The following is a 13,404-nucleotide window of genomic DNA, read 5'->3' as shown; positions in this document are numbered from 1 at the left end:
TTGATAAAAGAACAAGTGATAAGAAAAAACATAAAACCAACACAGCAACCTAAACCTAACTTAACTTCACGTCAGGACTTGTATGCAAGGCTCAAACAGCAATTAAAAGGAGAAATAGATATCTCAAGACTAGGAAAAAACCTGTTTGTGGATTTAGGGGAAAGGATAAGTAAAGAACTTAACATAACGAACTGTTGGGTCTGTGGAGGAGCTTTAATGACAGAGGAATGGCCATGGAAAGGTAGTAGCATAGGCCCGGTGGAACTCCTTAAGTGGAACCGGACCAATATAAGAGGGGGGACTCGACCAGAAGGATGGATTCTAAGTTCAACAGTGATAGGGGAGGAATGTTTGTGGCGAACTGCTAAGGAATTTATTAAAGAAATAGGGAAAACTCCCTGTAAAAGGTATAAGGTTAGCAATGGAACTTCTACATGGTGGATCCCAGAGGAACCAACTCTGTATTGGACTCAAGGAAAAGTAAAAGAAAAGAATTGTGTTTATGATAATCGAACCACACTCTTCAGATGTAATGGTAAAGGGAAAAATCCTTACTCTGGAATCCCAGAAATATCTGAATTTTGGGAAAATATAAATCAACAGAAAAATGACTATTGGAAGGCACCAGATGGCTTACTTTGGATATGTGGGAAAAGGGCATACCCAAAGCTCCCTTCACAATGGAAAGGGAGTTGTACTCTGGGAATCATTCAACCAGGATTCTTCCTTTTGCCAGGACCAGATGGAGATCAATTGGGAGTGCCGGTTTATGAGGACCTAAAAAGAAATAAAAGGGAATTGTTTGGAGGACCTCAAAAATGGGGAGATGAGGAATGGCCCCCTGAACACATACTAGAAACATATGGACCAGCTACTTGGGCACAAGATGGAAGCTGGGGATATCAAACCCCAATTTACATGCTAAATCGCATTATAAGACTCCAAGCTGTGGTAGAAATCATAACCAATGAAACAGCTGGGGCTATGGAATTAATAGTCAGTCAGCAACGCCAAGCCAGAGCTGCAATATATCAGAATAGACTGGCTTTGGACTATCTATTGGCTGAAGAAGGGGGTGTTTGCGGGAAATTTAATACATCAGATTGTTGTTTGCAAATTGATGACAATGGAAATGCCATTCTAGATATCGCCAAGAACATCAGAAAAATAGCCCATGTGCCAGTCCAAAAATGTGAGTCAATGATGACCACTAATTGGTGGGATAACCTGCTGGGGACAGAATGGTGGAAGAAGCTAGGTTTCTTCCTCCTATGCGCTACAGCTGGTTTAATATTCCTTCCTTGTCTAATCCCCTGTTTCATCCAACTAATCACCAAAGTCGTGCAGGGCATGCAAATAGTAGCAATGCCTACAGAACCAAAATTGGCCACATCTGGAACAGCACAAAAAATCATGGTATTAAGAAAACAAAATAATGTGAAAGATCCATTGGAAGAAGCTAAACTGATTTGTGAGAAAAATGAACGAGTGCTAGAAGCTAGAAAACAAGAATTATTGCTCAAGCTAAATGATTTATAAAAAAAATAAAAGGAGGCCTTGTTGTGAATTCATGTTGTAAATATTGGCTTTTCACAATTATTCTGATAAATATATTATATGCTTTCACTATATTCTTTTCTCTCTTAGCAAGTTATAGGCTTAGATAGGAATTCTGAATGGTAAGGATATGTCTCATCTGGAGAAGGCAAGATAACTCCAACAGGCAAGACAATGGGAGGATCAAGCTGTGGAAAACAGGCTATTATCAGCAGCAGGAAATGGAGAGCAAACTGTTACCAAAAAGCCGGTACCAGGACGTTGGCAAGGGGGAAAGATATGAAGCCCATCTGCTCTCTGAGGAAGTATAAGGGACCCGGACCCTTATCAACAAGTGACCATCTGCAGCAGAAAGGAAATCAAAAACGCCAAAATAATGCTGACCAGCTAGACCAGCAAAAATTATGCTGACCAACAGAAAATAAAATTGAAAAAAACCATGATCCAAGAAGGTGGAACCAGGGAGGGGATATGCTTGAATATGCATTAACCTCTCGCAGCAAGGATGGGATAAAAAGGACACTCCTGAGATACCAGGTGTGCTCTTGGCAGCGCGCCAAGGCACCCGGCCGTATCTCTTTGCTTTTCTTTATGTCTCTTATTGTCTTTATTAAACATTTTTAAAACTTTACAGGAGTGAACTTCGTTTTTCACACAGACCAAATGAGGAAAGGATGGGAATGGGAAACGTTTTTGTGCTTCCCCGGCAGACCATGGGTTAAACAAATGCCAGACAGAGCTGTCCCCCTTCAAATCTACAGACCAAAAATCCTGTAACTCAGGGATTCCTCACAGAAAAAAATCTGCTAGGGTCTTCCTGAATTGAGTGAAAGGGGGGATGGGACCCCCAGACGGAGCAGGAGGGGCCTGGAACCCCCAAATCCAAGCACGGGGGAGGAGGCTGGAGATTGGAGGGACGATTGGGAAGGGGAAAGAGTGGGAAAAAGAGAGGGCTGGGACCCCCAAAGCGCGGGGGAGGGTGCTGGGAAACCCAAATTGCAGTGTGAGGGGGCAATGGATTGGGGGAAGGAGGAGAAAGGGGGAGAGGAGAGGAAAAGGTGGGGCTGGGATGAAAGAAACGTGGTTCCCTGTCCCACAGCACTCGATCCCTGGAGCGATTCCCTGCGGCTTGTGGGGAGGAAGATCTGCACTGGGGGGTCCCCAAGCCCCCTGCCCATCCCAGCGTGTCCATCTCGCTGGTGCCCTCCAGCTCCCAGCCCGGCCCCGGCCGCCTGCTCTGCTCCCTGATGGATTTCTCCCCTGCCCACATCCAGCTGAGCTGCTCCCAGGGCCAGCAGCAGCTCTCGGGCCACGTGCTGGCCACTGCCGTGCTCCCCAGCGGGGACTGGAGCCAGCAGCTCCTGGTGCTGCTGGAAACCGCCCCCGGCAATGCGGGCTCAGCTCCAGCTGCCAGGTGGAGCACGGCAGCCTGGAGCACCCCCTGAGCCGGCACTGGGGCACGGCCCGGCCCCCACAGCGCCGGGGGCAGGGGCTGGCAGGACACGGAGGGGATTTGGGGCTCCTGGGCTTAACTGGCAGCCCCTCCTTGAGAACCCCTCTCCCCCTGGCCCAGCTCCCCTCATCCCCCTCTCCCAGCCCTTTCCCACCGGCTCCCGGCCCCGCTCCGCTCACCCCAGAGCTCCTCGCCAGCAGCCGAGAGATGGAGGAGGAGGAGGGGAAGGAGGGGAAAGCGGAGGAGCGGGAGGAAGAGGAGGGGTAGAGGAGGAGCAGGAACTGCAAGAGGAGCAGCAGAGGAGGCCCCATGAAACAAAGAAATTAAGAATTAAGAAGAAATGTTTAAAAGTGGTGTCTGACAAAAACCAGACCTGACACCCTAATCCACAAGAACAGGAAAAAGAGTCAGACTGCAAGATAAGATAAGGAGCTGGAATACACAAACAAGATGCAAAGACAAAGGCACCACAGGATAAAGGAGATTCCTGGACCCTAAGCCGGAGGAAACGGATTTGAAGTCCCCCTCCCAAAAAAAAAGCGGCCAAAGGACTGAAAGGGGCACAGGGCTAATTTTAATATGAAGTGAAGACAGGCGGGGTTAGGAAATTAATATGTATTAGCCGTATCGTGTAAACCTGCTCTGTAAAGGATAAAAACGGTGTACGAGACGGTCCGAAGATTCCCTCATCTGTCTCACAACCGTCTCAAGGACAGAGACTGAGACCCTGAATATCACAAGGGACTTGGTTTGGGGGTTTGGGCCTAGCTGAGATGGATGTTTGCTCAGTGATTGTTTGCAGGTGGTTGCACGGTACACTGCTCTCGTTCCTGCTGGTGAGCAGAGGCTTGGTAACCTGCGTAACGGGTTTTCCACGACTCATGGCTCTCATTCCTGCTGGTGAGCAGAGGCTTGTGCCTGGTACCCTGTGCAATGGGTTTTCCACAACACCTTGTCCTTGTTCCTGCTGGTGAGCAAAGACTTGCAAGACATGGATCGCTCTGTACCCTACACCTGTTCCCTGCGCAATGGAATTTCATCACAATGATCATCAATCTCATCTGGTTTTGGCCCTGCGCCCCTCGCTTTGCAAAAGACTATAAAATTATACCCCAAACTCACCTTCCTTTGAGATCTCCCCAACGGACAGAAGACTCTGCGTCGTTGGACGGCTGAGTGGACTTCGACGTTGGTAGCTATAATCCCCTTACTCTCTTTTCCTCGTGCTTTGCTTTCTCTTTTCTTTCCCTCTATCGCATATTAGTGCTGATGAGCACTCAATAAAGTGTGTTTTCTTGTTTAAGTCCTTGGTTTGCTGATAATCTTTTGTACTCTAAGACCGGCTAAAAGAACCACATCACGAATCCCACCTTGCGGATCGTGACATAAATTGGCGTCACGGACAGGATTCTGAGAGACAGAAGGGGTTGCAGGTTGTTGTGCAGTCTGTATCAGGGGAAGGACGTTTCGCTTCAGCCGCACCTAGCCTGCCACGCTGGTGAGCAGTGTCTAGAAAGCAAGGGAGGCGACTCGAATTTCTCGCAAACTGCACACGCCCAGGTGAAAAGCACCCCTACACTCATTTGAGGGCTCTGTCTTCAGAATTTTACACGGGATCTTTGAGTACAAAAGGTGGGACTTACTGGTTTTTTATATGCTGACTGCTTGGTGTAGCGGAGAGTCTGAATTTTAACATAAAGGTGTGCCTCCCAAGCAGATTTGGTCTCTCCACCCACGGCAGGGGGGAACGCAGCGTTGGCTGCGTCTGATGTAGTGTGACTGAGTTTTACCTCCCTGGAGTGGTTCTGTGTACTGTTATGTGGTTTTGATGAATTTTGACTGCTTGGTGTAGCGGAGAGTCTGAATTTTAACATAAAGGTGTGCCTCCCAAGCAGATTTGGTCTCTCCACCCACGGCAGGGGGGAACGCAGCGTTGGCTGCGTCTGATGTAGTGTGAGTTTTACCTCCCTGTAGTGGTTCTGTGTACTGTTATGTGTTTTTGATGAATTTTGACTGCTTGGTGTAGTAAAGAGACAACTTGAATTTTAACATAAAGGGGTGCCTCCCAAGCAGATTTTGTCTCTTCATCCATACAGGGACGCGAAGGGTGACGTGGCAAAGGCTGCGTCTGTGCGTAACTTAAGTCTTACCTCCCTGTAGTGGTACTGAACCCTTCACACACACAAACATGAGTGAACACTCTGAAAACTCTAGTATAAAAGATAAAGCTGCATTCATTGCTTTGTTAGCAAAACACAATGCTAAGCCCTCCCCAGCTGGGGAAGAATGGGCTCAAAATAATTGGTACAACCTAGAAAATGTAACTGATAGAATTTGCTCCCTGCAACATGAGGCAAAATTCAAATTTGGCCGTAATAAAACCATAATTTGTTCTGTATTGGGAGCTTGCCTTACGTCAGCTGTAGAGGCTCGCACGAGACGAAGGCAGGAAGAAAATGCAATTATTGAATCCCTACAAAATTTAGTTGAAAGTTTGCAAAATGAAAATAATTTGTTACGAACTGCTCTGAGTGAGGAGTGTGCCAAAAATTCACAGTGTGCTGATTCCTTTAAGGAGTCGCTGGAAAAAGAAACTCCTCAGATAAATCACAAATATTCTCAAGCAGAATTACATTTGGTAAAAAATTGTGGTGAAAACTGTTGCTCCCAAATAAGACCTTTGATTAAAACAGAATATAACTATATCAATGATGAAGATCTTGATCCACATATAACCACTAAAGAAATCCCGTACACTGCTACTGAATTGGCTAAGTTAAAAAAGGAGTATGAGCGTCTCCCTCACGAGTCAGAGACAGAATACGTATTTCGAGTGTCTCTCACAGGGGGAGATCAAATTCGATTATCTGAACAAGAAGCAAGTGGTTACTGGGGACATGGTGTTTTCTTAACAACAGGAGATAACCGCAACCCATGGTCCCTAACACAGCGAGCTGCATATTGGGCAGGGGGACTTAACCCCCTGGAAAGGGGAGATCCTGTAGCTCTAACCGGCTCCCCAGACCAAATTCTCAAAAACATGCATAAGGCAGCTTGTCTACAACTGATTTATGAAAGAAAATTAATTGTTGGTTATGAATCACCAATTTTGTTACCTGTGAAAGCTGAAATTATGACCCCTTTAATTTGTGGTCTTCCAGAATCACTGAAACCTACAGCAATTCTCCTCCAAACAACCACAGATGATATCCTTGTGGGAGGAGATGAAAAAGAAGTAATAAAAAATAAAGATGCTGAAAAGAGGTACACTACCTGGGAAAAGGGACTGTTGGTAGTTAATCCAGCTCTCATAGAAGTAGAAAAAATTACACAACAACAACCAATTGCATTAAAAGGCCCTTTTGAAATTACTAAGACAATCACTACTGGGACTCTCCACCCTGACGGGGTGGCCCAGAGGGCCTCAGTGAGAAAGTGGTATGCCCAGATTGAACATGACTCTAACATCTTCTCAATAACAGAAGAAGCTGTAAAAAATCAGATGATACAAAAAACTGAGAGCTTAAGTAGCAGCCATGACAAACCTGACTTGGTAATTAAAGAAACCCCTCTTAACATAAAAACAGAAAAGGGTAGGCTGATTTCTAGCCTACAGTATTGGTGGAACTTGGGGGTGAAGAAAGGGGTACTGAAGGGTTTAATGGTTAACCTGCCACTTAAAAAATTAAGTAAATTGGTCTCTCAGTGGCAGGATTCCAGCCCCATTGTACCAAGCGCTCCACCTCACCCTCAACTGATTCTGGGCAGTGGGCCAAAGCAACACCACTCACAGGTTCTGGACAGTGAGCAAAAACAATCAGCAAACTCTTGGTTCACTGATACCTCTGCCAAACGAGAGGGAGAGGTGTGGAGGTGTGGGGCAGTAGCCCTCCACCTTTCCTCTGCTGAACAAATTGTTACTGAGGGAGAAAGCAGCGCTCAGGCTGCAGTGCTGATAGCTGTTTGGAGTGTTTTCCAACATGAGGTACAGAATACCTCTCCTGTCTGTATCTACACTAACTCCTATGCTATGTTCAAGGGATATACTGAGTGGCTTCCTTTTTGGCAACAAAAGGACTGGGAAGTAAACAGAATTCCAGTATGACAAAAGGAAAAGTGGCAAGAAATTCTACGCTTTCTGCTGGTAAGAGTGGGGATTATATCTTGGTTAGTCCAAACTGAAACTTTTAAAAGAACTACAGGAGAATATGCATGGGTAACCTCCGATGCCCTGGGGATAGAGCATTGGATAAACACCCACTGGATAATTCCATCATTTTAATCTCCTGCCCCTATGTGGCAGACTCTGTTTTGTTTATTTTCTACAGAAGAACACCGAGGGACATGAAGATCAGATAAACCATGAACTTACAGATTTAAAATAAATGCTGTAACAAAGCCTATATTTAGTGTAATAATCACATACCATGGTGTGAATACCCCTTTTTGTGCTAAATGACAAAGCTAATGTTTTCCCTGTTTTTTCTGTTAACTCAAGGTGATGATGTTTCAATACGCTGCAGACTGAGTACCGGATCCCACACTGAGCCTGTACACAGTCAAGTTGCCGGATCTCGTGGCCAGGTTATATCTTGTGAAACTTGAAATCAAGATTGTTGGCTGAATTTAACGGCTGTACAATTGTCCTCCAAAGTCGTGTGTGGTAAAAACAATACCAAATATTGGGGAGAGCTTAATGTTCAGGTTGTAATACCTACCATACAGCCACCAAGTAGATTGACTCCAAAAATTTTTGAAATTGGACCCTATGTAATCAGGAAAACTGGCCAACAACAAATGCTATTTAACCCAGCATGGTCTATCAAACAAGTCAAATTACTAATGCAAAACAATGTCTCAGAGATTCAGCCAGCTTGTTCACCTTTTTTGTAAACTTCCTTTGAGGGGCGGACAACCTGGTTGCGAAAGCGAAATTCTTTTCACAGACGGATGACAAGAGATATAACGGGTGTTGTGGGATCAGGACTAGGAATTTTGAATAGTATTGATTCAGAAGTATTGATGAATAAATTGGCTGTTGCAACTAAAGATTTGACCAAAATACAGCAACCACTGAGGTCATCTTTAACTGCTTTGGGAACCCAACAGTGGTTGCTATCAAACATATTACCAAATTGGGAAAGGGTAAACATAGATGATCACAAATTAATAATTGATGCACTCAGTGCTACCCAAAACAATGTTTTTCTGGCTCTTAGCTGTATTCAAGCCCAGTTGTGGATGCAGTCAGTTGCTGCATCAATTATCAGAGAGGGTGAAGAACGCACCTTTCCCACTGAGATTCGGAAAATAGTCTGGGACAATGCCAATGATTTTGAAAAAGAATTTCAATCTTGGTGGAATTTGGTAAATTTTACCTACGATCCCACCACAAACACAGCCACAGCTTTTGTGTTGACAATACGTAATGCTTCAGTACATTCAATCTTTCCTATCATTGCATTGGGGCTGAATCATGACGGAGCTGTTCTCTATCCTTTAGAGCATAGGGAATGGGCCCTTCAGGCTGGTGGGAAATGGCAAACTGTTGGTTTAGAAAATTGTATTGTCCGGGAACAAAAGGGGTTTATCTGTGAAAGTAATGCAATCAAAGCTCAAGACATTTGTTTAGACACAGAACAGAATATCTGTCATTTTGAAATCCATCCTAATGAGACTTCTGAAACAGTGCTTGTGTATGTAGGGAATGGATGTGTATGCTTGAGAACTGCTTGTGATAGTATGCTTGTAGAAAACATAGTAGTGGATACTAAGAATCATTCAAATTTTTGTGTATGCAATTTTACTAAGATTGTAGGATGTGACTTTTCCTATTTAGCTCCAGTTACTTCATATTATCTTTTGCAGTATAATTACACTTTGATTCATCGTTTAGTGCCTGCTCCAATTGGAATGAACTTTACTCTGGTGAGGCAATTGTTGCTTCACCAGGATTTAATCGAAATTTTGGAAAAGATCAAAAAGGATGGACAAAAGACCTTAGTTACGGTTCACCACAATGTGAAAGGAATACATCGTGTTCTGGAAAGAGTAAGGAAAGGTGCTGAACACAAGTGGTGGGATACTCTTTTTGGGTGGTCACCAACTGCTACAGGTGTTTTGAACAAATTGTGTCATCCCATCATCGTCCTCTTGGTTTTAGTTTTACTTGGTTTTGTTCTATCAGCAATTTTGTACATCCTGAATTGGAGAATGATGAAGCGGTTGACAGAAGTGACTTCCATAATGGATGCACACAACATGATTGGTACTTTACATGTTGCTGATACCCCTAAGGTTATCGATACTCGATGAATTATGCAGGCACTACAATAAATAATTTGACATTGTGACTAGGAGGTTAATCATTTTATCATGGTGTATTTTAGAATATAATTTATTGTTTGTTTTAAGATAAGAAACCAATATGTAAGTCTTAGTTGAAATGATATATAATAGTTTTTCTTTGAAATCAATATATTAATTTTCTTATTGTTTTTGTTTTCTCTTTTTCCTTTTTCTGTCCCTTATCTTTTCCCTACTACCTGTCTCTGTTTTTTCTGGGATATACTACCAACTGTAACGAGTCCTGAAGACTTCAGAGAAGATTTCTGCAGCAGCACTACAACATCGTGCAGAAAGACCTCAACGATTGTGAGCCACGGGGTGGTATAAGAGACGGTCTGAAGATTCCCTCATCTGTCTCACAACCGTCTCAAGGACAGAGACTGAGACCCTGAATATCACAAGGGACTTGGTTTGGGGGTTTGGGCCTAGCTGAGATGGATGTTTGCTCAGTGATTGTTTGCAGGAGGTTGCACGGTACACTGCTCTCGTTCCTGCTGGTGAGCAGAGGCTTGGTAACCTGCACAATGGGTTTTCCATGATTCATGGCTCTCATTCCTGCTGGTGAGCAGAGGCTTGTGCGTGGTACCCGGTGCAATGGGTTTTCCACAACACCTTGTCCTTGTTCTGCTGGTGAGCAAAGACTTGCAAGACATGGATCGCTCTGTACCCTACACCTGCTCCCTGCGCAATGGAATTCATCACAGCGATCATCAGTCTCATCTGGTTTTGGCCCTGCACCCCTCGCTTTGCAAAAGACTATAAAATTATACCCCAAACTTACCTTCCTTTGAGATCTCCCCAACGGACAGAAGACTCTGCGTCATTGGACGGCTGAGTGGACTTCGACGTTGGTAGCTATAATCCCCTTACTCTCTTTTCCTTATGCTTTGCTTTCTCTTTTCTTTCCCTCTATCGCATATTAGTGCTGATGAGCACTCAATAAAGTGTGTTTTCTTGTTTAAGTCCTTGGTTTGCTGATAATCTTTTGTACTCTAAGACCGACTAAAAGAACCACATCACGAATCCCACCTTGCGGAGCGTGACACCCCTGCACTTCCATTTCTGGGCAAACCTCCCTTCCTGGGCACAGAGGAGGTTCATTTTGGGGCACCGGGACCCCTGGTACCCCCTTCCCAGCTCCAAAAACCCCTGCACCCCCTTATCTGGAACCTGGAATCCCTGAACACCCATTCTCGGGAATGGAAACCTCCCAGAACCCCCATTCCTGTGCACCAGAACCCCCCTGAACCTCCATTTTCAGGCACTGGGACCCCTTGAACCCCAGAACAGAGGAAGGGACCCCCCTGAACTCCCATTCCGCTGCAGCAGGACCCCCATGCACCCCTGTATCCAGGGCTGGAACCCTCCCAAACCCCCCATCCTCACACCCTGGGACCCCCCTGCAGCAGAGCCAGGCTGTTACCCCCCTGCTTTGTTGGTTTAACCCAAAGTTATCTCCTCCCCTGCCCTGCCCATCATTGTATCCCAACCCCTTTTTCCAGCACCTTCCCTATCAATCTTGTCCACCCTGCCCCTTGTTCCCAAATGTTCCCTGTCAATCCTGCCTTATGCCAACCCCCTGCTTGGACGTCCCCTTTGGAAATCCCCTAATCCACAGCACCCCATTGGTCCATGTGTCCTATTCCCCTCCCCAGGATATCCCTCACTGGTTGAAGTTTTGTATCCACCCCTGGGCCCTCCCCATATATAAATTGCTGTACACTTGTGTTCTGTGTCTTTTGTCCCTGGACCCTTGGGAGACTAAACCCTTCTCTGAACCCCAATATGAAAGAACTTCCCCCCATTCTTGCCTCCACACTGTGCCTGACAGCTGTTAAGTGCTGCAGAACATTGCTGTAAGCCACACCTCGAGTCATCCTGCTCCTAAGGTGTGTTCCACTCCTGGCGTGGAGCTGAGGAAGAGCTGACCGGCCTTGGCACCATTTCACACCCAGCTGATCCCAGTGTGTCCCCACTCTCTCCCACTGCCCTCCAGCGTGTCCATCTCGCTGGTGCCCTTGAGCTGGAGCCAGCAGCACCTGGTGCTGCTGGAAACTCCCCCGGCAATGCGGGCTCAGCTCCAGCTGCCAGGTGGAGCACGGCAGCCTGGAGCACCCCCTGAGCCGGCACTGGGGCACGGCCCGGCCCCCACAGCGCCGGGGGCAGCGGGGGAGGCAGTAGAGGGGCTGGGAGGGGGACTGGGGTGTGCTGGGAGTATGGATGTTAACTATGAGCAAAAGTAGGGAGCGCAGTGCCTGTAGAATAGCAGGCTGCATAACTTTCTCAGTCCCACCTGAGAAAGTGGCCTGGGAAATCATGGGGAGGAATTAAAACAATCCTCAGAGACAGAAGACAGCCTTGCAGGTGCTGTTTGTCAGTTTTGTGTTTTCTTGCAAGAGAAGGTCGAGGGGTGGTGTACCCCAGTGACCAATGATGGTGTGTCGCTCCGATTGGGAACGGCGAGGAAGAACGACACGGACTCTCAAGGGAGTTACAACACGAGAATTCTCTGGTTTATTACTTCAGGCCTGTTTTATAGACTGGTACGTGGAAGGTACAGAAAAGAAACTCTTATTGGTTAACAAAGTGCTACATCACCATCATTGGTCAGGGGGGCCCATCACCCCCCTGGCCTTCTCCTGCAAGAGAAAACAAAACTGCAAAACAACACCTGCAAGGCTGTTTAGTGTCCCTGAGAATTGTTTTAATTCCTTCTCATATTTTTCCCAGGCTATTTTCTCAGGCAGCCCGAGGAGCCAGGCGGCCTGTAATTTGTACAGGCACTGTGGTTTAGATTTAGCATCCATAATGGTGATGTGCTAGTTCACTGACCAATAAGTTTTACCTTTCTGTACTTTCATGTATCGGTCTATAAAAAAAGATCTGAGGTAATAAACCTTAAGAGCTCTCCTGTTCAACTCACAAGAGAGTCTGTGTTGTTCTTCTCGCCGTTCCCAATAGAGTGACACCAGGAGTAACTGTGAGGGAGTTTGAGATAGACTGATTTAAACTGGGAGAGGGGTTTGTGGGCCAAGAATGGCTGAGAAGGGGATTAAAGGTTATTGGGGAGGGTGGGATGGGGTTCAGGGGGTCCTGGTGGAAACTGGGAAGGAGTTTAGGGGTGCTGGGTGTCACTGGGAGGGATTTGAGTGAGCCTGGAGGGACTGGAAGGAGACTGGGGATTGGAAAGCAGGGGTTGGGATGAGGTTCATTGCACTGGGAAGAGACTGAGAGGGTTCCTGATGAGTCCTGGTGGGGCTGGGAAGGAACTGGGAGAGGGTCCTGGGGCTCCTGTGGTGGTGAGGGGCAACTGGGAGGGGGCTGCGGGATCCTGATAGGGACAGGAGGGGCTTTGGTGGATCCTGGGGAGGCTGGGAAGGGACTGGGAGGAGGTTTCAGAGGTCCTGGTGGGGTGGGTGAGAGTGGAAGGGTGCTTAGAAGGGCTTGGGGTGTCTGTGAGAGGTTTTAGGGGGGATCCCGACCCCTGCAGACTTCCCAGAGATGTTGCTGTACACTGCCCGCAGGAAGATGCTGATATGGATCGAGGGCTCCATGTTGGGCTTCGTCTTCCTGGCACTGGGGCTCAGCTTCTGCCTGCACAAGAAGGTGAGGGGGGGTCCTGGGGGTCATATCCTCCCTCTCCCAGAACGTGTGTGCTCCCCCAGGGCCCCCAGCCCAGTGTCACCCCCTTTTCTCTGCCCACAGAGCTCCTGAGCCGCTGGCAGCTGCAGCCCATCCCCATGGCTTCAGGCCCAGCCAGCATCCCCCGCTCCATCCCTGGGCTGATTTTGGAGAGGTCGTGTACCCCCCCAGCCCTGCTGTGACTCTGCCCTTGCCCGGCTGCTCCCAGTGTTCCCAGTAAAGCTTCCCAGTTCGCCCCTGTCCCATTTATGGGGGGCAGTGGGGAGGGACTTGGGGAGACCCCATGGGGGTACCCTGTCAGGGACAGATGCTGCCCCAGGTTGGATCAGGACCCCCGTGTGTCCCCCCGATCTGTCACCCTGTTCTGGGGACTCCTTGGGAGACACCAAACTCCAGCAGGGCAC

At 47.1% G+C, this 13,404-nt stretch overlaps 1 protein-coding gene across 1 annotated transcript; it reads left to right on the top strand.

Annotated features, from left to right (window-relative positions):
- Positions 1-4,843: 4,843 nt before the first annotated feature.
- On the top strand, positions 4,844-10,320 carry LOC147645518 (uncharacterized). The gene has a single exon (XM_086874535.1). It carries the CDS (start codon positions 5,199-5,201, stop codon positions 7,113-7,115), a length of 1,917 nt encoding a protein of 638 aa, XP_086730661.1. The 5' UTR covers positions 4,844-5,198; the 3' UTR covers positions 7,116-10,320.
- Positions 10,321-13,404: the final 3,084 nt, after the last annotated feature.

Source organism: Cyanistes caeruleus, unplaced genomic scaffold (assembly GCF_971803275.1).
Source record: "Cyanistes caeruleus unplaced genomic scaffold, bCyaCae1.hap1.1 HAP1_SCAFFOLD_244, whole genome shotgun sequence".
NCBI classification, from domain to species: Eukaryota; Metazoa; Chordata; class Aves; order Passeriformes; family Paridae; genus Cyanistes; species Cyanistes caeruleus.
Note: the sequence above shows the minus strand (reverse complement) of the source record. Positions and strands in the feature narration are given on the sequence as shown.